Source organism: Podarcis cretensis (genome assembly GCF_951804945.1).
Source record: "Podarcis cretensis genome assembly, chromosome: 16".
In the NCBI taxonomy this organism is placed as follows: Eukaryota; Metazoa; Chordata; class Lepidosauria; order Squamata; family Lacertidae; genus Podarcis; species Podarcis cretensis.
Window position 1 is genome coordinate 15361055 of NC_137186.1, and position 20838 is coordinate 15381892.

Here is a 20838-nt window from a genome sequence, read left to right on the forward strand (position 1 = left end):
ATTAGCTCCTCCACAAACTGAAATCCAACAGGTGAAGCCTTTATTGGCTACAATTTTCTCCAGTTGAATTCCTACCTGCCTGAGAATGTCAAAAGGCCCTGGCAAGATTAAGAAAAACGTGGCCCACTGGGCAAGCCCAGCCTCGTTTCTGTGATGCCCTTAAATTTAATAACACCCAACATCCAGCCTCCTCTCTCTCTCTCTCTCTCTCTCTCACACACACACACACACACACACAAACACACACAAACACACACACACTTTTACCTGTCAAGTCACTGAAGCGGGTGACCCCGTACTGCGCCGTCCCTAACTCCTCAGCCTGCAGCCGCCGGCTGACTTCTAAGTTCTGCACAAAGACCTTGAACCGATATTGCATCTCTGGGGTCAGAAATCAAGAGGAGACAGTGGAGGAAGGAGAATAAGTGATGCCCCCAGAGAAGGAGAATAAGCAGCAAGAGGCCCCCAAACACAGCCCAAAGGTTGTGCATATTCCACATTTTGGAGCAAGCCAAGAGATGCAAATTAGAGAGCAGGTGGGGGGAACCTGTCAGGCTCTTCAGAAGATGTACCCCAACTCCCAGCCTCGCTGGCCCATTAGCTATGCTGCCTGGAGGCTGATGGGAGTCAGAGTCCGGCAAGGTCAAGAGGGCCACAGTTTCCCCATCCTCAATCTGAAGAGACATTCCCCATCATCATCATTCTTTTGTTCCTGTCTTGAACCTCAGCCCGAGAAGCCTAGCCTCAGAAAGCACTCTCCTCATGCCCAGAGGCTCCTGCTTGCTGCCAAAGAGCTGCAAGTAGTTTTTCAAGCTGGGTTGTCGCGGTGAGCCAATATTCAAAGTCTTGCAGAAAAGCCAGGATGCAGAGAGGAACACGGTTCTGCTCAGCCATGAAACTGACTGTGAATTCTATTATCGCTCTCATAGAATCATAGAACTGTAGTGCTGGAAGGGGCCTCAGGGGTCATCTAGTCCAGCCCCCCAGCAATGCAGGAATCTTGTGCTCAATGTGTGGGGCTTGTTCTCCCCAGAGAGGGCCCCTCCCCTCCCGCCATCTTCCCTTACCCACACCCTAACCCAATGGGAATCAATGCTGCTGTTACCTTCTTGGCTCAGGTAGGTTTTATTGAACTGCCTCATAAAATCCTGGAACATCTGAGTCAGTTGGGACTGAGACAAAAGCAAAAGGCACAGAGAGGGTTAACTGAATCCCTCCAGGGAGTATCACAAACGATCCCCCCCCTCCATTTTTTTCTCTTTTACAATCTTAATTCTATCCATTGCTGGCAACCCCATTTGGCCTAGACCAGGAGTCAGCAAACTTTTTCAGCAGGAGGCCGGTCCACTGTCCCTCAGACCTTGTGGGGGGCCAGACTATATTGGGGGGAAATGAACAAATTCCTATGCCCCCAAATAACCCAGAGATGCATTTTAAATAAAAGGACACATTCTACTCATGTAAAAACACCAGCAGGCCCCACAAATAACCCAGAGATGCATTTTAAGTAGGAGGACACATTCTACTCATGTAAAAACACGCTGATTCCCGGATTTAGAAGGCGATTGGGCCGGATCCGGCCCCTGGGCCTTAGTTTGCCTACCCATGGCCTAGACACTTTGTTTTTTTATTCCCTTGGGCAGCCATCTTTTCTTCTGATGCCTGTGCTTTTGACTCCCAAAATGAACAAACCATGTCCCCAATCCGAAACCCCAGAGAGCTGCTGCCAGTCAGTGTAGTCGACACTGAGTTAGATGGACAAACAGCCTGACTCAGTGTAAAGGGCAGCTTCCTGTGTTCCTAAGCTTCACCAGTTGAATGTCTGCCTGTAAGGCAGCTATTAAAAGCACAGGAGCCCCGTCAGGGAGAATCAGGCAGGCATGGCATGCCAAGCAACAGTACGTGCACACCACCCTTGCACACCACCCTCCTTGGCCACCTGGCCCCCCCTTCACCCTCACCTCTGCCCTCCCCTTCAGGTGCTCTCACCGTGCTCAGGTCTGGGGCCAGAAAGGTGCTAGCAAAGGGGGCAGCAATCCAGAGCCCCCACAGCATTAAGCGAGCGGCAGGGAAGGTTGTCGGCCACATCGCGGCTGCAATCTGCACAGTTGTGTGGTTAGGAGTGAAAGTAGCTTCTGGGGCTCAGAGCTCAGAAGAAGATGCTGAGGTGAGACAGAGTGGGGAGGAACCACAGAGGCAGGAAGACAAGAGGGGTGTTATTTTGGGAGGGCGGGTGGGTGTTGGAAAGACTTCAAGTGCACATCATGCTCTAGGGAGGGGTGGCAGGGCTTTCTGGCCCTCGGGGACCTGTGTGTGGCAAGGGCAGGGCAGCCTTCTGAGCATGTGCAGAGAGACACTCTCACAAACCACTGCCGCTCTGTGTTTGCCTTTCTTGAGGAAGGCTGCCTGTATCTGCATATTAAGGCTGTCTCAGACTGTTTCGCTAGAGTGGTGCATGCTCTAGTTATCTCTCGCTTGGACTACTGCAATGCGCTCTATGTGGGGCTACCTTTGAAGGCGATCTGGAAACCGCAACTAATCCAGAATGCAGCAGCTAGACTGGTAACTGGGAGCGGCCGCCGAGACCCTATAACACCGGTCTTGAAAGACCTACATTGGCTGCCAGTACGTTTCTAAGCACAATTCAAAGTGGTGGTGCTGACCTTTACAGCCCTAAATGGCCTCAGCCCAGTATACCTGAAGGAGCATCTCCACTCCCGTCGTTCAGCCCGGACACTGAGGTCCAGCGCTGAGGGCCTTCTGGCAGTTCCCTTCCTGTGAGAAGCCAAGTTACAGGAAACCAGGCAGAGGGCCTTCTTGGTAGTGGCACCCGCCCGTGGAACGCCCTCCCACCAGATGTCAGAGAGACTACCAGGCTTTTAGAAGACATCTGAAGGCAGCCTTGTTTAGGGAACCTTTTAATGTTTAATAGGTTATTGTATTTTATTGTATTCTGTTGTATTCTGTTGAAAGCCGCCCAGATGGGTGGGGTATAAATAATAAATTATTATTATTATTAGAAAAAGAAATCGAAATGCCCTGGTTGGTCACACCTGCGGCTTTGAGCGATGGTCGTCCCTTTGCTTGCTGTGCCCCACCTGTGCTTGCGGCGCGTTCTCAACCTTCTTCCCCCCTCCCCCCAGCATCTCTGTCTGGGCACGTGCCCCACACTTGGCAGGCCACTGGCAATGTTCCTTTGTTCCTCCGGGGTGGGTGAGTTTGAGGGGTGTTTGGCAGGCCCAGGATGTAGTTTGCTGGAACAGAGCAAGGAGACAATCCTGGCATTCTGGCCTCTCGCTCCCCTTCCTGCCCCCTTTCTCCAAGAGGAAGAAAACAGGCCGGGGGCTCAGCCAGGAGACTGCTTTCTTGAGCAGTCCAGCTCATTTGCTTACACAAAGCTTACGTGAAGTTTAGATGATACCTGGCCTTTGCTGAGCATTGGTGGTGCTTCAGGTTAAGAACAGTTTCAGGTTAAGAACGGACCTCCAGAACAAATTAAGTTCTTAACCCGAGGTACCACTGTATTATTATTATTATTATTATTATTATTATTATTATTATTATTATTACTATTATTATTACCCTGCCCTCCAACAAATATACTGTACAAACATAATAAAACGTCAAACATTAAAAACTTCCTGATACAGGGCTGTCTTCAGGTGTCTTCTAAAAGTTGTGTAGTTCTTTTGTCTCCTTGACATACGATGGGAAGGTGCCACTGCCAAGAAGGCCCCCTCTGTCTGACTCCCTGTACCTTCACTTCATGCAGTGAGGGCTCAGGAGCAAGCAGGGAAAGGGCAGTTTGACCCCTTACTCCCTTCGTGTGCTCCTGAGGAAGATTTGTAGTACCACTGCTCAGTTGGTAGAGCATGAGACTCTTCATCTCAGGGTCGTGGGTTTGAACCCCACACTGGGCAAAAATAAATAAATCCTGCATTGCCGGGGGTTGGACTAGATGACCCTTGTGGTCCCTTCCAACTCTATAATGCTATAATTCTATAAATGGAGTGCAGGGTGGAAATTTCCCCAATGCAAACACCCGATCCAGCTAATTTATCATCCCCAACCCCAGCTGATGCAACTTTCAGTTTGAAAAGACAAACCTACTGCACACTTAAGGTGTTAAAAACAAGACACTTTTAGAGTCAAAAGCTTGGCCCTGAGAGGATGTGGTTCACAAGATTGCCAGCTAATTGCAGGGGGGGGAGGAGTAGCCTGGCTCTTCTGCCTCTGGCAGCTGTTCTGCAGAAATGAGAATGGCCCTTGCAACCCAGACAAAGGCATTTTCATCGATTAGGCATGTGGGTTTCAGTTCATGGATATATTCAGCCCCAGAACATCCCTTTTGCCTCCTCTGCACCCTGTGAAATTCACACATCTCTGTATTTTGCAATGCAGTTCTTCAATCAAGTCATATATATTTTTTTTAAAGTACAGTATTAGTGAAAAGAACAAACACACTCATATTAAGGGTAGCAGCTTTGCAAAAATGTGCATTAGGTAAAATTGACAGCATTAAGAGAAATCTGCTCTCAAATGATAGATAATTTTAACAAGGACTCTTTAAATAATTGCAAACTGATGTTGAAATATAGAGAGTTGGGTTTAAGACCGTAAAAACAAGAAACAAAAACAAACAGATCCACCCATTCTTAGCTGCAGGTTTCCCATCCCAAGTAGGAGAGCTTATTCTCTGCATCTGGATACAAGCGGATTCTCGGTTAGGTGAATCACATGATGAGGACAAGAAGATGCAGAGGAACAGACTCTGGTTCTGGACTTTTCAGCGGAAAGGACAACTCCATGTGCCCAAACTGACAAACTGCTCACTTACGGCTGGTGCCCTAGCTGTGGCTGTTCCTGGCCGCAGGTGTACATCACCTCCCACCTGGACTGCTGCAAGGCGCTCTACTTGGGGCTGCCCTTGAAGATGGTGCCAAATGTAGCTGCCATGTTGGCGAGTGGCACTGTGGGTCATTGCCAGCCCCAAAGCCTTTGCCGGCTCGCTGCCAGTGAGCTACCTGGTCCAGTTAAAGGTGTCCTACTTGAAAATGTGATTGTGACTCTGTTTGGAGGATAAGAGCTGTAGCTCAGGGACAGGACATCTGCTTTGAAGGCAGAAGGTCCCAGCTGTAGAGTTGGGACTGGGAACATCTTGTCTGAAACCCTGGAGAGGTGCTGCTGGTCAGTGGAGACCATACTAAGTTAGATGGACCAGGGGCCTAACAGTGTAAGGCAGTTTCTTATGTTTCTATTCTTGATATTTCAGTCGGCAGACTCTTGATCTCAGGGTTGTGGCTTTGAGGCCCATGTTCGGGGAAAAGATTCCTGCATTGGACTAGATCAGGGGTCTGCAACCCGCAGCTCCGGAACCGCATGTGGCTCTTTTACACCTTGCTGTGGCTCCGGGGCGGATACTAGCGAGGGGAGGAGGCGCATTGTGCGCCCCGACACTCCCCACTGTGGCGGGCGCTGTACTGGCTGTGACGTCGAATGGGGGCGGTGTGTGCGTTAGTCACGCACCATCCCGACGTCACCTTCCCGCCTGCCCGCTACATTGTAAGGGGCATGTACGCTGGTCAGTGCATTGAAGGGGAGTGAAGAACACACACACAAAAAAGGTAACGTTAATTTAATGTTTATTTCTATGAGGAGGAGTAATTCTGAGGGGTCAAACAAAGAAATAATAAAAAAGTGACAAAAAAGTTATTTTTATAATGACGAGTTTTGCGGCTCCCAGTTTTTTTTTCTTCGGAAACGGGTCCAAGTGGCTCTTTTTGTCTTAAAGGTTGCAGACCCCTGGACTAGATGACCGCCAGGGTCCCTTCCAACTCTACAATTCTAAACCCTGTCCTGACAGCACCGCTGTTCCCTTCGCCCATCCTTATCGCAAAGGGCTAGATAATCCCTTTTATTATTATTATTTAAAGAAAAGGGACTATTCAGAGAGAAGGGCCTGGATTGACTTCAAAAGAGCCAGGCACCCGCAGACTAGTCCCCCATTTTGTCCGCCCCCCCCCCTCGCCCAGCCATGGCTGCAGCTAATTTAATGCTTCAGCCCAGTTAGCAACTCCCCCCACTTCCCACCCTCAGCCCTTGATGTGAAGACCTTGGGAGCAGGTGCAGTGTGCTGTGTCTGCGGACGGCTAATCTCCTAGCAGATTCCACCGTTCGGTCATGTTGCTCCCCCCATCCTGCACACACTTTTTTTCATGCACACATACCGCCCCCCCTCCCCATGTCAACCTGGGACGCTATTTATAGGCTAAGGAGACAAGAGTTCCCTGTTAACGCAGGAATGTCTCGCTTTTAGGAGGGGGAGAAAAGGGGAAAGAGAAAAGAGAAGTCGAGGTCTCCTCCTCACCCCCCAACCTGTCAGATGAAAGCGGGCACTGTTTCTTGGGTTTATTTTTAATAAGGAATGAAAGGGAAAACCCCACACACTTAAAAGCAACCTTGGCTAGGAGGACATTCACTACCTCTAGATGCAAAAAAATAAAAAATGCTTCTGGGTCATTGAAAGATTCAAGTATTAGATGCAGATTCAAAAATAATAGCTAGCTAACTTATTAACAGCTGCAAAAAAAAAATCTTCATTGCTAAAATCTGGAAAATAACATATTTGAGGAGGACTTGGCGATGATCAATGAATTTTGGAGTGAAGGACACGATTGATTGTGCTCTCAAATTATATGACAAGATGCAAACATGTCTTACAGTTGTTGTAAATATATTTTTCTTTTATTATTATTTTTGCAAAGCTTCATCTTTGTATCTACTGAGTAAACATTTTAAGCAATTTAAACAAAGAAACCTTCCTTGGCTGGATCAGACCAAAGGCCCATCTAGCCCATCATCTTTTTACCTCCAACAGTGTGTCCTTCTCACAAGCAGCACCTGTGGTTTTGTTATTCGCATCCATCACGTACACAGGACACACGGCCTCTGGACAAGGCGGGTTTGTTGTGGCTAATAGCAATTGATGGGGTTATAACAGCCAGGGCTGCCTCTAGGTCTGAAGGCGTCTCATCAAGGTGGACAGGATGTGCTGTGGCCTCACGGAAAGTTAAAAGTGGGGGCTTTACAAAAGCAATGAAATAATCTTTTTATTGAAAACTGGAGTACTTTCATCATGCACTGAAACTGCAAAAAAAACCCGCCTCTCCCGGTATGCCCCACGGAGAGCCTCAAGGTCCATAAATAGCAACACCCTAGAGGTCCCGGGCCCTAAGGAAGTTAGATTGGCTTCAACCAGAGCCAGGGCCTTTTCAACTCTGGCTCCGGCCTGGTGGAACGCTCTGCCTCATGAGACCAGGGCCCTGCAGGATCTGATTTCTTTCCACAGGGCCTGTAAGACAGAGTTGTTCCGCCTGGCCATTGGCTTGGAGCCAATTTGATTCCCTCCCTCCCTCTCTCTCTCTCTCTTTTTTTTTTCTTTTCCTTCTCCTCCTGCGATGAGGCTACATTTTAATATTTTAATGTTCCATTATTTTAATGTTGTATTTTATTTTTGTTTTTAAGTTGTAATCATTCTTCTTGTTTTTATTATTGTTTGTAAGCCGCTCTGAGCCCGGCCTTGGCTGGGGAGGGCGGGGTATAAATAAAAAATTATTATTATTATTATTATTATTATTATTATTATTATTATTATAAAACACTTTTTTAAAGGTGCAACACACACACACATACAATATGATAATGCAATAAATTTTCCTTTTCTGGAAATAAAAAGAAAACGACGATGAGCCAGGTATGAATTATGTAATTCATTCAGTCAGAACTGAAGATAAATAGTGTTGGATTGTCTCCGTTTTAAAGTAATCTGCAAACACTAAACAACTTATCCATAAATATTTACATCAGATTTAAGATTTAACTCTTATACGCAAACTGAAAAAGCTTTCCCCCCCACTAATGAATAAATAAATAACAAAAATGATTGTAATAAACTTCTTTTTTCTAAGTGAGTCTTTCTTCATTTTTCGTAATCTTACATTTACGACAACGTCCCAGAGTGATTCTATTTAGTGGTCTCTGGTGCATTGTGGGAAATTTAAAGTGATGGGCAGAGTCAGAACATTCCCTTTTGCAGAGGACAGTCCTCTCTCTGAACCCTCTTGTGAAGGGCTGTGCAGTCCAAGGGTTGTAGCCATTGTTAGTCCTGCTCAATAGACCCATCAAGCAGTAACAACTGGGGGAAGGAAAAGGCATTGGGTTTTTTGCCTGCCTGCCTGACAGCCAGCCCTCCTTACTCCCTTATTCTGCCTCTGTGTAGGAGCTACAGCTTTTTGAGGTGGGAGCAGAGGCATGTACCCCAGAAATAGGCCGTCTACGCAGAACCTCAGAGCTTGCTGGCCTTCACACTGCCTTGCTTCCTGCCCACATCTTCAGTGACAGCAGCTGAAGCAAGGCTGGCGGAAGATATTTGGCCCCTGAGGTGAACCACAAAATGGCACCCCTTTTCTTTCAGGGAAAAAGGGGTGAATGAAGGTGTCAAATGAACCTTATCTGACAGCTGAACTGTCAATCAAAGGCCGTGGCAGGAGTGGAGAAGAGGCCTGCTCTGAATCACGATGGGTGGAGGCATAGCCCAGGAGACACCCCCAGCGGGCAGCCAGCCCCAAAGGGTAGCAGGAGGCCTATGTTCTTAGGTTCATTAATGCAGTGAGACACAATCTTGCCTCTGAAACACCCAGGCTGAGGTAAAATACAAGGTTTTTAAGCCGCCACCATGGAATCCAACAGGTCCCGTGCAGCAGAAATGTTCTCCCACACAGCCCCCATTGAAAGGAATTGGACCTGCACCAGGTGCAGATGTTTGGTTTTTGTTATTTTTTTAAAGCACTCTGCTTATGCCCAGAAGTTCCTTTGCCCACCCTTCCAGAACTCAGTTGGGCTATTTCAAGCATGTTCTTCTGACGCTGAATCTCAGCTCCTGGTTTTAATTCCCCCGCCCCACACAAGGTAGGGTTTTTTTGTGGGAGGGCGAATGCTGGGACACGGCCCCCAGAAGCTGGCGCGTGATGCTGCCTCTCCAATTCCTCTGAGGGAAGGCACAAGCCTGCCTGTGAAAAATGCCAAGGTCACGGCAGTGTTGGGGGAGAGGCAGATAAAAGTGGGTTCTCACAGTCCCTCTGCTTCCATCCTTGCTCTGCCCAAGCCAGTTTCGCCCGCCTAGTCTAGCTGGCATTCTTGGCCAGGCTAGGCTACCCTGCACCCCCGCTGTTCTCTCCCCCCTGGCTTTGCCCGCCTGGCTTGGCGTGGCACCCTCCTGGCGTGCGCCATGTTCCACCTGGTGCTTGTGAGTGGGTTGCTGACAGGGGTGTCGTCGTGGGGGTCCTTCGCCCTCCTCCGGGAGTCCAGCCTTGATGAAGAACAGCCGCTCGAGTCGTCTGTCGTTACCCTCAATGAGAGGTAAGCAGCTGGCCAGATCCTTTTGTGGTTGCAATTTGGGAATACTATCTGGTGCGGTGGCTGGACCTGAGGCTCTGATTTAATACCTGTCCTACACCTAAAGTCTGAGGCTCCCTGGGTGGCTTGGGGTCAGTCTTCCTCTCTAGCTAGGCTCCCCCCGCCCCAGCCTAGCGTACCTAGCAAGTTTGTTGTGATGATTAAAATGGGTGTTGGGGGGGGAGAGTGTTGTGTGTTGTCTTGAAGAAAATGTGGGGTGTGGGGCTGGTCCGTTGGGATGTGATGACAGGTGGGAAGAGGGTTGTTATTTAGGGTAACGAAGAAGACTGTGTGATCAGGGGAGTAGGGAAAGTTTGCATGCAGATGGTCCCAGGGTTGAGATCCTTAGCATCTGCTTTCATTGCAGAAGCTCCTAGGTTCAGTCATTTCCCCCCTCCAGTCTTGCACCTCTCCCGGTATGGCTGGGGGAGACCCCTTGCTGCCAGCCTGCCAATGGCCTGACTCAGTACGGTGCAGCTTCGTACGTTCCCCTATGTGGAAAAGTTACAGGGGACACGGCAGAGATTTTGGAAATGATGCATACTGCAGAGAATGTGGAAACAGAGATACTTTGCTGGCAGTTGTTCCTCTTCCCACAACCAGCTTGGCAGAGGTTTCAGAACAGACAGAACCCATGCTTCCATTGCACCTGGTAAACTTACAGACCTCTCTGCCACAATTCATGTCACCGGTGGCTGCCTTTTAATAATAATAATGAAAATTAATTAGACAACTTCTTGAGGACCATAGATGAGTCTTAGACATCCTGGCTAAATTGATCTCCCATGGTCAGGGGCAAGCTATCCTAGGACATTGCCAGCTGCTGGGGGTGAACATCAGGGAATGGCCATTGCCTTCGTAACATGCTTGTTAGGGTCCCAAAGGCTGGCCAGTGGTGGGAGCAGGATCCTGGACTAGACAGCCCTTTTGTCTGATCCAGCACAAGCTTGTGCAGCATTTTCCCAAAGGTGTTTACTTGGAAGCAAACTCTGCCGCGTTTGAACGGGGCTTACAAAGTTTGCAAAGGATTTGCAGCTGCAGTCTTTTAAAGTGCAGTCCTAACTGTGCCTACTCAGAAGTAAGCCCTACCAAATGCAATGGGAACACAGCAAGCTCCCTTAGATTGAGTCAGGCCACTGGTCCAACACACAGATTGGCAGCTCTCCAGGGTTTCAAGGCAGGGGACATTGCAAGCCGTACAGGGAGATGTCGAGCACGACTGATTCTGGGCTTTGCTGCATGCAAAGCAGATGCTCTACCAATGAGCCACAGCCCTTCCCCAGTGGGGCTGGCACCTATAGGAAAGGGAGGTGAGGATTAATATTAATAATAATTTTATTATTTTTACCCCGCCCATCTGGCTGGGCTTCCCCAGCCACTTTGGGCGGCTTCCGGCACATCTAACAGCATAATAAAAGAGTTCTGGGTCTTCTCCTTGCTGTTGCTACAGCCAACAAAAACAGTCCAATCCCACATGTATTCCTCAGTAGTAAGCCCCAATGAGTTCAATGGGACTTCCTCCCAGGTGAGTAGGCATATAGGACTGTGTCCAAAAAGGGCTCTCGTTGGGAGGAATCAATTCAAACTTATCCCTGCCGCTTTCTGCTAGCTCAGCTTGCTTCAATGCAGACCAACTAGTCCAGTCCTTGTGGGACAGCCGGCATGGTCGCCTTGCTATAAACCACCTTGTGGCTTGTGCAAAAGGTAGAATATCTATCACCTAGACAGAGGATCATTGTTAGGAAAGAAATCTCAGCCAGTCAGTGTAGGCAGTATTGAGTTAGATGGACCAAGGACCTGCTTCCTGCTTTTCTCCTGTGAGCACAGTAATAATTTTAAGGGACGTTAAGGCAACCATGGCCATGCTGGTCAGCAGCACCAGCTTGGCGGGAAAGATAATTGCCTGTACTGTTTACAAGGAGGATTATTTCGGCTAAATGTTAGGGGGAAACGTCTTAACCATAAGTACTCTTTGACAGTGGAACAGGCGTCCTCCTTGGGAGGTGGTATGCTGTCCTTTGCTGGAGAGGCTGGGCACAGGCTGTCAGGGATGCTGTCATAGAATTGTAGAGTTGAAAGGGACCCCTGGGGGCCATCTAGTCCAACCCCTGCAATGCAGGGATCTCAACCATGACAGATGGCCACTCAACCTCTGCTTTAAAACCTTCAAGGAAGGAGTAGCTAGTTAACTAGTCAGCCCCCCTGAACTCCAGATGTTTGCTTGGGTGGCTTTGCCCCTGAATCACTCCCCAATATTAATTCGGGGAAGGCTCCAGGTTCTCCTGCCTGAAACCTTGGAGAGCTGCTGCCAGCCAGTGTTGACAATATTGAGCTGGATGGACCAGTCACCTGACTCAGTAGAGGGCAACTCCCTCTATACCTGTGTCACTTTTGGCTGTTTCGATGTCACTCAGGCTGTTAGAAATCCAGGAGCCCCTTCCAGATCCGAAATGGCCTCCTTAGCCTGTTCTGCTTCATTAAAATTAAAATAATTCAGTGGCGTAGCGTGGGGGGTGCAGGGGGGGCCGGCCGCACCGGGCGCAACATCTGGGGGTTAGGGTTAGGGGTAGGGTTAGGGGGCGCAAATCCACGGGTTAGGGGGCGCAAATTACTTGCCTTGCCCCGGGTGCTGACAACCCACGCTACGCCACTGAAATAATTAAAATAAATTATAAAAATTAAGTTAATTTGGCTGAGGAGGATTTGTGTAGCTAAATTCGAAGGTGGAGAACTGCGTTGCAGAGAGAGGACAGAAAAGGCCATCTGAAATTTGTTGTAGTCATACCTCTGTGTGGTGCCAGGAGATGAGCTAAAACAGAGAGAGGAGGCTCATTCTGGAGGACAGAGTTGTGGTGGAAGGGAAAGCACAATCCTTTTAGAAAGGGATGTATTCAGCAGGTTATCTGAGTAACAATAGGCATTGGAAACAATGGATGTTTCTCTCAGTTTGTTTAGGCTCCTGCTTGTTCAGTGAACTGGATGCCAGTTTCCCAGCCAGCTTTTGCTCCTCCGTTTTGTTATAGCAGCTTTACTGGCAGATATTAAAGGGGGAATGCATCCCCTGCTAATCCCTTGCCCGTCAAGCTGCTGTTAAAAGCAGAAGAGCAGGGAGGGCTATATTGTTTTGTTGTTGGCAACCTCAGAAGAGATTGCTCCTGTGCCCCATTTTGTCTCAGCTTCTCATTTTTCTAATCTTCAGTTTGCAACATTTCTCCAGCAGTTTGCTATTTATTGAAAAATTCCTCATAAAAACAGCCAGCTTTTACTGCACATTTCTCCTAATATACAAATCTCTGCAAGCAATTTGTCCTAAAATCAGTGCGGCCTTGTATACCATTTTCACCAAGATGTGTGCATTTTGCTGCACACTTTCCCCTAATACAGTTTTGTGCAATTTTGTTGTTGTTGGAGAACTGTTGGACTAGGGCCTGGGAGACCAGAGTTCGAATCCCAGCCCAGCCATGAAGCTCACTGGGTGACTGTGAGCTAATCACTGTGAGCTAATCACTGCCTCTCACCCTAACCTACCTCACAGGGGTGTTGTGAAGATAAAAGGAGCTTTTTGGAGGAAAGAAGGTGTCGTAAGATTTGTTTCACATATTGTTTCAGGAAACCCAAATTAGATAGGCTCCTGCGATAATGCAAACTGAACCTTATTTCTCCCAAATTCATACCCGTGCCTTTTTGCACAAGCTACCTCTCCTGCAAGGGTGAGAGACGTTTTCCCCGCTAATGAAACCCATGCTGTGCTTGTGTGGTTTTGAAAGCTCAAACAGAAGTGGCATTGCAACAGCAGAGGGACATATGAAGCTGCCTCCTATCAACTCAGACCATTGGGCCATCTAGCTCAGTAATGTCCACACTGGCTGGCAGCATCTTTCCCTAGCTGGAGATACCATCGGGGGTTGAACCCGGCGCCTTCTGCATGCAAAGCATGTGATCTGCCCTTCCCCAAGCGACATTGGCAAGCTGTAGAACCTGTAGCTGATCTCTGCCTGTTCTGTCTCCTCCGGCAGCTGCAGGGAGCGGGCCCTCCAGGAAGTGGGCTCTGCCACGCTCCGGTTGCTCCGGTTGGACAGCCCCCCCAGGATCGCAGCTGGCACAAGGAGGCAAGCGCATGAAGCTTGGGAAATGATGGAACTGCCGGATCTGTCCAGTGGGGGGCAGCATTTCAGTGAGTCTTCATTCCCACCCCACTTCTGCATCCCTCACCTTGACCTGCCCACTTATCCCAACCCCAAGGGAGGGGTTTGATCGGCACTGGGCCTTGGCTCCAGGATCTGCTTTCAACGCCAAGGCTGCCCTGGAATATCAGTTTCCTAAAGCATGTACAAGGGACGCGGGTGGCGCTGTGGCTTAAACCACAGAGCCTAGGACTTGCCCATCAGAAGGTCGGCGGTTTGAATCCCTGCGATGGGGTGAGCTCCCGTTGCTCGGTCCCTGCTCCTGCCAACCTAGCAGTTCGAAAGCACGTCAAAGTGCAAGTAGATAAATAGGTACCGCTCCGGTGGGAAGCTAAACAGCGTGTCCATGTGCCGCTCTGGTTCGCCAGAAGTGGCTTAGTCATGCTGGCCACATGACCCAGAAGCTGTACACCGGCTCCCTCGGCCAATAAAGCGAGATGAGCACCGCAACCCCAGAGTTGGCCACGACTGGAGCTAATGGTCGGGGGTCCCTTTACCTTTACCTTTAAAGCATGTACAGAGTGTCTTTTCCTTCACCACTTACCACTGATAGTGAGGGGCTTATGGGTCAGAAAGCACAGCTTCTGAAATTACTTAAGCCTCTGCATAAACTCACCTAACTATAATCTTCCTTTTCCTTTTGCCTCACCAAGTACCGCTAATTAAACTGAGATAAAAGTTGCTGCTACTTCTTTTTATTTTTTTAAGCCCTGTTTTTATGGCTGTCTGAGCAGCCCAACAGACAGAAATGCAGCATGTGAAGTTTTTTCTAGCATGCGGGGGGGAAAGGTCCATCTTTTCAATTTGGCAGACATTTTTACTGAGATCGACAGGAGCAAACAGCTCAGTCTGAAAAGCTCAACATACCTAGTGTTGATGCGTCGGAAGCTTGGAGATGTGGGTTCAAATTCCTCCCTCTGCCAAGGAATTGCTGTGAGATGTTGGGCAAAATGCTCACTTTCAGCCTTGGTAGTCCCATCTGTGGAATGGGGAGAGTGACCAAAACTGGGGGACATTTGTTGAGACCAGCAACTGTTACACACCTGCTGGTAATCCCAAATTAATATCACTTCCACACTGCTCCTCACATTATTTTGATCTAGATTAGTAGGAATACCTCCCATCAAGGGGAAAATCACAACTTTGTTAGGCTTCCTTACACTCCACCACAAACTTTCCCCCAATTTTTCTATTTTCTTTTTATTACTTATCTCCAGGGGGTATTCCTACTAATCTAGATCAAAATAATGTGAGGAGTTCAGATCCCGTCATGTGCTTGAATAAATCTATGCTTTCTTTTTTTCCTTTTTTTTATTATAAAGTATAATATTGCTTTTTATTTTGAATCAATATGGTGCGGGCCAGCATAATCTTTTAAGTGCTTTGGGTCTCTAAAAGGTCTTAATTTGGCCCTGGGAGGGACATATACAGCCTGCAACCTCAACCTTGGAACTGAGGTGATTTTATGTCTGCAGAATCAAGCCTAATGTTTGTATCCGTTTTAGGTTCCTTATCTCCCCAAAGCCCACTTCACCCCCCAATCCTTTCTGTAACATATTTGGCTGGGGAAGAGTTCCAAGAAACCCACGAACCTTAATAATAATAATAATAATAATGATAATTTTTATTTATACCCTGCCCTCCCCAGCCAAGGCCGGGCTCAGGGCGGCTAACAAGCAATAATAAAAACAAGTTGAATGAATACAACTTAAAAACCTTGCCACTATTTTGTGGCCTTTTCCTCAGTCCTAATACTAAAGGAAGTGCCTTTCAAATTTTATTCATCTCCCACCTGTTCCCCAAGCAGATCTTTCCTCCAATGAGACACTGCTGGTCCGAAGAGAAAGCTGCACCCAAATTTCCCACCACGTCACGTTGGAAGGTAATGCTAAGCCAGGGGTGGGGAGCCTTTTCTTAAGGGCTGCATTCCCTTCTAGACAACCTTCCAGGAGCCACTGGCCAGTGGTTGGCAGTGCCAGAGGGAAAAGTGGCGGGGGGGGGGGAGCATCAAAGCTTCATTTGCACACCCACCTTTCTCTATCCTCCCACCAGGCAAGCAAAGGGGCATTATTGGGGCTGAAGATAATCAGGGATGATTTTCCTCTGTCGGAAGGGAAGATCCCAGGTCTCCCAGGGTTTCAGAGGCAAAAGTGGAAGGTGCACACCCTCCAACATTTCTCCAGTGAAAATAGGGACGTCCTAAGTAAAAGTGGGACATTCTAGGATCAAATCAGAAACCTGGATGGCTTCTGCAAACCTGGGACTGTCCCTGGAAAATAGGCACACTTGCCAAGAGCAATATAGCAGCAACTTTGGGGGGCCCAGCCCCCTCAAATATTTTATGGGGGGGAGACAAAGGGACTTTGGTCCGTAAGGGTTGGCTCCTATGCCTGAAAGCTACCTTCAGACCTGAGATTGCCCATCCTGGCTGGATAGTGGAGCTGTTTAATTAAAAGCCAAGGAAACGAGGCACCTTTAAGAACCGACCTGAAAGAACAAAAATATCGACAGTCTCCTCAGGTTCCACTTTACTAATGCTAATAAATGTTAATGCACTCTGAAGCATTCCAGCAATTTTCGACTCTTACCTCCATTTTCTCAAGAGTATTACCCACAATGCACTTGTGGTAGCCATGTTTTCCACTTAAACTGTGGTGCCCCCTTGAGGGGTGAACTGCATGATACACTCAGATACCCAAACACAAAACAAATGCAGATTTGGAGAGGGGCCTAGAATGTAGAAATGGCAAGAGGGAGGGTTCTCTCACCTAACCCTTTTGTTTCAGCCTCAGGTGTAGGGGATCTGTCAGGCCCTACAACACTACAACTCCCATCGCCCCATGACCATTAGCCATGCTGCTGGGGCTGATGGGAGATGGAATCCTGCAAAAGTTCCCCTCCCCTAATCCAGGGGTTTCATGGAGGAGAATGACCCCCTGTCTGCACTGCAGCTTCCTGCCCCACCACCTTTCCTGTATCTTCACCCACCTTTTCCTTCTGGACTTCCTCCTCCCCCAGATCTTGGCTGGCAAAGCTGGGTGTTGCACCCGGTGTCCTTCGTCTTCACCCAGTGCCTTGGGTGCCGCTGCCGACGAAAGGACAAGGCCCCTCCACTGGCCCTTTGGATTCAAGACTGCGGACTTGAGCAGCCGAGCCGTCGGCCAGATGGGCAAGCCAAGCAGGTACAGAGCGCCTCTCTGAGAGCCGTATGAAAGTAGGCCGAGGAACCACAGGTTGCGCACCTCCTGAGCTAACCCTGTACAGTCTGCTCTGACCGGCAGTGCCTGTCCATAGTCTAGGGCAGAGAAGGGCCCATCTTTCCCAGCACCTGCTCCCAGAGATGCAGGGATCGAAGGTGTGACCTTCTGGGCTGCCAAACAAGGGAATCTGCTCCTGACTAAGTATGGGCCCCTCCTCTGGGACATAGGAAGCTGTGGGGGTATCGCTGGTCACCTAAACATTTCAGGGCACAATTCTGCAACATGCCAATTTATATGTAATGATGCAGATTTAGGTCAGATTTCAGAGCAAGGGTGGGGAGCGATCTCTGGCTCTTGCTGTCAAGAAGGCAAGTGATGGATCTGGCCTTGATCACGGGCAGAGAAGTCTTTTCTGAGATGGATGAGATCCTTTTAATCAGCAATTATAGGGATGACCCTGGGGAGCTTCTGCTTGCAAAGCAGGGGTTAATTCCCACTGCGCTATAGTCCCTCCCCCAGGGAACCTAAGAAGGTGCCTTATTCCCGTTCAGGCTATTTGTCTACATAACTCAGTATTGCCCACTCGGACTGGCAGCAGCTCCTTAGGGTCCTTGCTGTTCTCTTCCTGGCTGGGCCTTTTTAAGGGCTCCCTCTTGTGTTCTTGTCTTCCGGAGAGCGAAACAAGGCTAGGGTTGGCCCTCCTGTTATCTTTGGATGGTAAGTGAATAAATTGTACCCAGGAAGCTGCTTTCTACTAAGCCAGATCCCTCTAGCAGTTTTGCCTACACTGACTGGCAGCAGCTCTTCAGGGTTTCAGACCAGGGTCTCTCCCAGCCCTGCCTGGAGATGCCATCAAGGACTGAACCTGAGCCCTTCCTCCTGCTACTTCTCTCTCAACAGAGACACTGCTGCCAGACCCGCCGGGCACCAATGCCCTTCGTGTTCCTCAAAGAGGACGGCTCGTTGGTCATTCGAGCAATCCGCCTGGAACGAGACTGCCACTGCCGCCCCTGAAGCTTTGGCCCCATCCTGGCTGGCGTAGAAGGCGCCCCACGCCGAGGGTGACGGGAATTTGTAATGGAGGACTGCTGGAGCATCAACAGAGGACGCCCCCAATTGGCAGTTGTCAATGTTGGGGCAGAGCAGTGGAAGAACCTTTCTCCCACAAGGGACATTAATGGGGTGAGAAGGGAGTCCGTTTCTCTTCATGCTTGGTTGCTACAGAGGAATCCTCTGATCCAAATGGAATCGGAGAATACTATCCCCTTGACAAGTTGCTGGGACTTCAACTTTCCATTATCCCTCACTGCTGGCCATGCTGTCCAGAGATGATGGGATTTGGAGTCCCAACAATTTCTGGAGGGCCACGGGTTCCTCATCCTGGAAACAAAAGATAACCTTCAACTGATTTTACTGTTGAAGGTCACCAATATATATTATATATATATACCATTACAAAACTACAACCCAAAGGCAGTGTCTCTGGGGGATAAGTTACTTCATCACCGAGTGAAGTTTGTACCTCCGTAGCTCATGAAAGGACCTCCATAGTGGTGGCTCCCTGGCATTGGAATGACTTCCTTCTTGAGATCCAGCTGGTGTTTGGGCACCAGCTGAAAACTTACCTCTTTAGCCAGGCTTTTAATGACATGGGTTCTTGATGTATTAAGCCACTGACTTTTGTAGTAAGGAGGGTAAGTTGTCATACTGCTTGATTTCATATTAATATTTGTTTGTTTACTGGAATTGTTGTACTGTTAAGTTTCATTTTATATTTTATATACCCTGATTCAGGATCGCTTGCGTGTTGAAGGACAGGGTGAAAATGAATCTCTTTTGAGTTGTACCTTACAATGAGCTTGCCCGTCTCTTCCCGTTATTTGGCCCTTGCAGGTCCTTTGGCTTCCCTAGTCTGGTGCCCTTTCAGATGTTTTGGACTACAATTCCCATCAGCTCAAACCAACACAGCCAGTGCAGGGAGTTGTAGTTCCACAGCATCCGATAGGAAAGGGCTGCCCTTAACACTACAACTAGATCTGCATACAAGTACCATCTCCATGCCATGGGAAACATCTTCTGTTGGTTTTTGCAGATCAAGCTGCTGATAAATGCACAGGAGCAGGTCAGGCTGTTTTTCTTTTTGATAAGTTGGCAACCCTGTCATATAAGCATGGTTGACACCCATAGAATAGAATGTTAACGTTGGAAGGGGCCTCAAAAAAGTCATTTAGTTCAATAAGAAGAATGAAATTGGCAGCAGTTAGAAAAACTCAACCCTGGTATGTGAGTGAAGGAAACTCCTCTGAGTTGTGACAGTTAAACAGGCAAGGAATTAAGTTTAATTTTTCGTTATGGACATGGCCACAAAGTCAATGGCTCCAGTTCTGCCAAGGGCACAGGGTGAAGGGGGCAAATTTTGTATCTTATCCGTATAAAGAAATGCATGCAGATTTAACAATAAAAATGTATTGACTATTTTAATACAACCTTGCTGCGAATTTGTTGTCTTTTTATGTTCCAGAAGAGAGGGCGAGTTAGGCTGACAAGGCAGTAATATGTGCATAAAGTTGCAACAGGAAGTGGGAGACGCAAGCAAATTTTGCTCTAACCCATTTGAGGGACAGGACCTGGTGCGTCGGAACCTGTTTTTAAGGCAAACACTTTTAGCCCCTGTAATTAAGAAGCAGCGAGGGCTTCTGAACATGTGCAGAGAGCCCTTCCCAGCCTCCTGAGTTATGGCAGACTTCAGCCAACATGTTTCTTAGAAACTGCAGCCCTATACTTGCTTAGCTGGTGGGAAGCTGTGCTGATCAGAGAAGGACTCACGTGCACAAATTCCATGGCTTCTGATGGGATTGTTAAAAACACATGCTTCGAAATTCTCTCCTCGAAGTGAGGGATATCTGAGGTGCTTGCTTTGGTGTGGCCTAATCTGAAAACTCAAAAACTGACGATGTTCCCAAACTCCCTTTAAATATGGAGGTTCCATTTTTATAACACCAGGTAGTCACTGATAGTACTATCAACCACCAGAGATTTCTCAAATCATCCTCAGGGATGGGGCCAAATTCAGCCTTCCTGGCCTCCCTGTCTCACAGGACATACCCTACCATAGCCCTCACCGTCCCTCCTCTGTACCCTCAAGTGCTTGACTGAAAGAGATCCTCAATTTGCAATAACGCCCCTAGATTCCCTGGAAGGAGAGAGATCAGTGTGTGTGCAGGTCCCCTCTGCCGTTCCTGCAGCTGAAAGGTAACCTACAAAGAGTTGCCTCTACTGCTTTTCCCTCCGGCCACACAAGGGAAAGCCACAGAAGGGTGTCCACAATAACACACTCCCCATCCAAAGTCTAATCCATGGGTAGGCAAACCAAGGCCCGGGGGCCGAATCTGGCCCAATCGCCTTCTAAATCCGGCCCGCAGACAGTCCGGGAATCAGCATATTTTTAAATGAGTAGAATGTGTCCTTTTATTTAAAATGCATCTCTGGGTTATTTGTGGGGCCTGCCTGGTGTTTTTAGATGAGTAGAATATGTCCTTTTATTTAAAATGCATCTCCGGGTTATTTGTGGGGCATAGGAATTCGTTCATTCCCCCCCCCAAAAAAAAATAGTCTGGCCCCCCACAAGGTCTGAGGGACAGTGGACCGGCCCCCTGCTGAAAAAGTTTGCTGACCCCTCATCCTTTACACCGCGCATCTTATCCCTGCGCATTTTCCTCCAGCGATGCGGAAGACTGAGAGCCACCATTCATGCCAGCCTGGTGAGTGCTGCTGCTTTTTCAAAGGTTTCCAGAGTATTTACAGGCTTTATAGATGCTGTTCCCCACTATTTGCAATTTTACATACACACATGCTACCTGGGAAACTTAAAGCCCTGCGTAACTGGGGTGACACCTGTAAATTGTCTGTGGCCTGTGCTATTTTTCTAGAAAAAGAGGTGCTGGAACCCACCTGAGAGGTGCCAGAACTGAGTTCCTGTGAGTTCCATATGAAAAAGCCGT

General features: G+C 48.4%; 2 protein-coding genes across 10 annotated transcripts in view; one reads left to right on the forward strand and one right to left on the reverse strand.

Moving 5' to 3' along the window:
- Positions 1 to 16758, reverse strand: part of CTSW (cathepsin W) — a 29678-nt gene extending 12920 nt beyond the window's left edge. Inside the window, exons 1-3 of one of the 9 annotated variants that reach the window (XM_079957638.1) lie at positions 1990 to 2209; positions 1106 to 1172; positions 268 to 381 (exon numbers count right to left, since the gene is read on the reverse strand). In XM_079957638.1, the coding sequence (XP_079813764.1) occupies positions 268 to 381; positions 1106 to 1172; positions 1990 to 2088 (280 nt within the window). In that variant the 5' untranslated portion in view covers positions 2089 to 2209. Of the gene's footprint in view, positions 1 to 267; positions 382 to 1105; positions 1173 to 1603; positions 1906 to 1989; positions 2210 to 3053; positions 3403 to 6868; positions 7096 to 14504; positions 14617 to 16225 lie in introns of those variants that run through there. The other 8 variants (XM_079957637.1, XM_079957636.1, XM_079957635.1 and 5 more) reach the window with 8 other exon arrangements.
- LOC307205363 (uncharacterized protein) lies at positions 8026 to 19323 on the forward strand. The gene is made up of 5 exons (XM_079957664.1): positions 8026 to 9417; positions 13470 to 13627; positions 15445 to 15519; positions 16656 to 16819; positions 17738 to 19323. Exons 1-5 carry the CDS (start codon positions 9287 to 9289, stop codon positions 17849 to 17851), a joined length of 642 nt encoding a protein of 213 aa, XP_079813790.1. The 5' UTR covers positions 8026 to 9286; the 3' UTR covers positions 17852 to 19323.
- The last annotated feature ends 1515 nt before the right edge of the window (positions 19324 to 20838 follow it).

What these genes read in the sequence shown, in the direction of transcription:
- LOC307205363 (XM_079957664.1), top strand. Translation starts at nt 9,287, where the DNA reads ATGTTCCACCTGGTGCTTGTGAGTGGGTTGCTGACAGGGGTGTCGTCG. An exon ending in CAGTGGGGGGCAGCATTTCA is followed by an intron (nt 13,628 to 15,444) that starts GTGAGTCTTCAT and finishes TTCCCCAAGCAG; the next exon opens with ATCTTTCCTCCAATGAGACA. An exon ending in CCACCACGTCACGTTGGAAG is followed by an intron (nt 15,520 to 16,655) that starts GTAATGCTAAGC and finishes CTCCTCCCCCAG; the next exon opens with ATCTTGGCTGGCAAAGCTGG.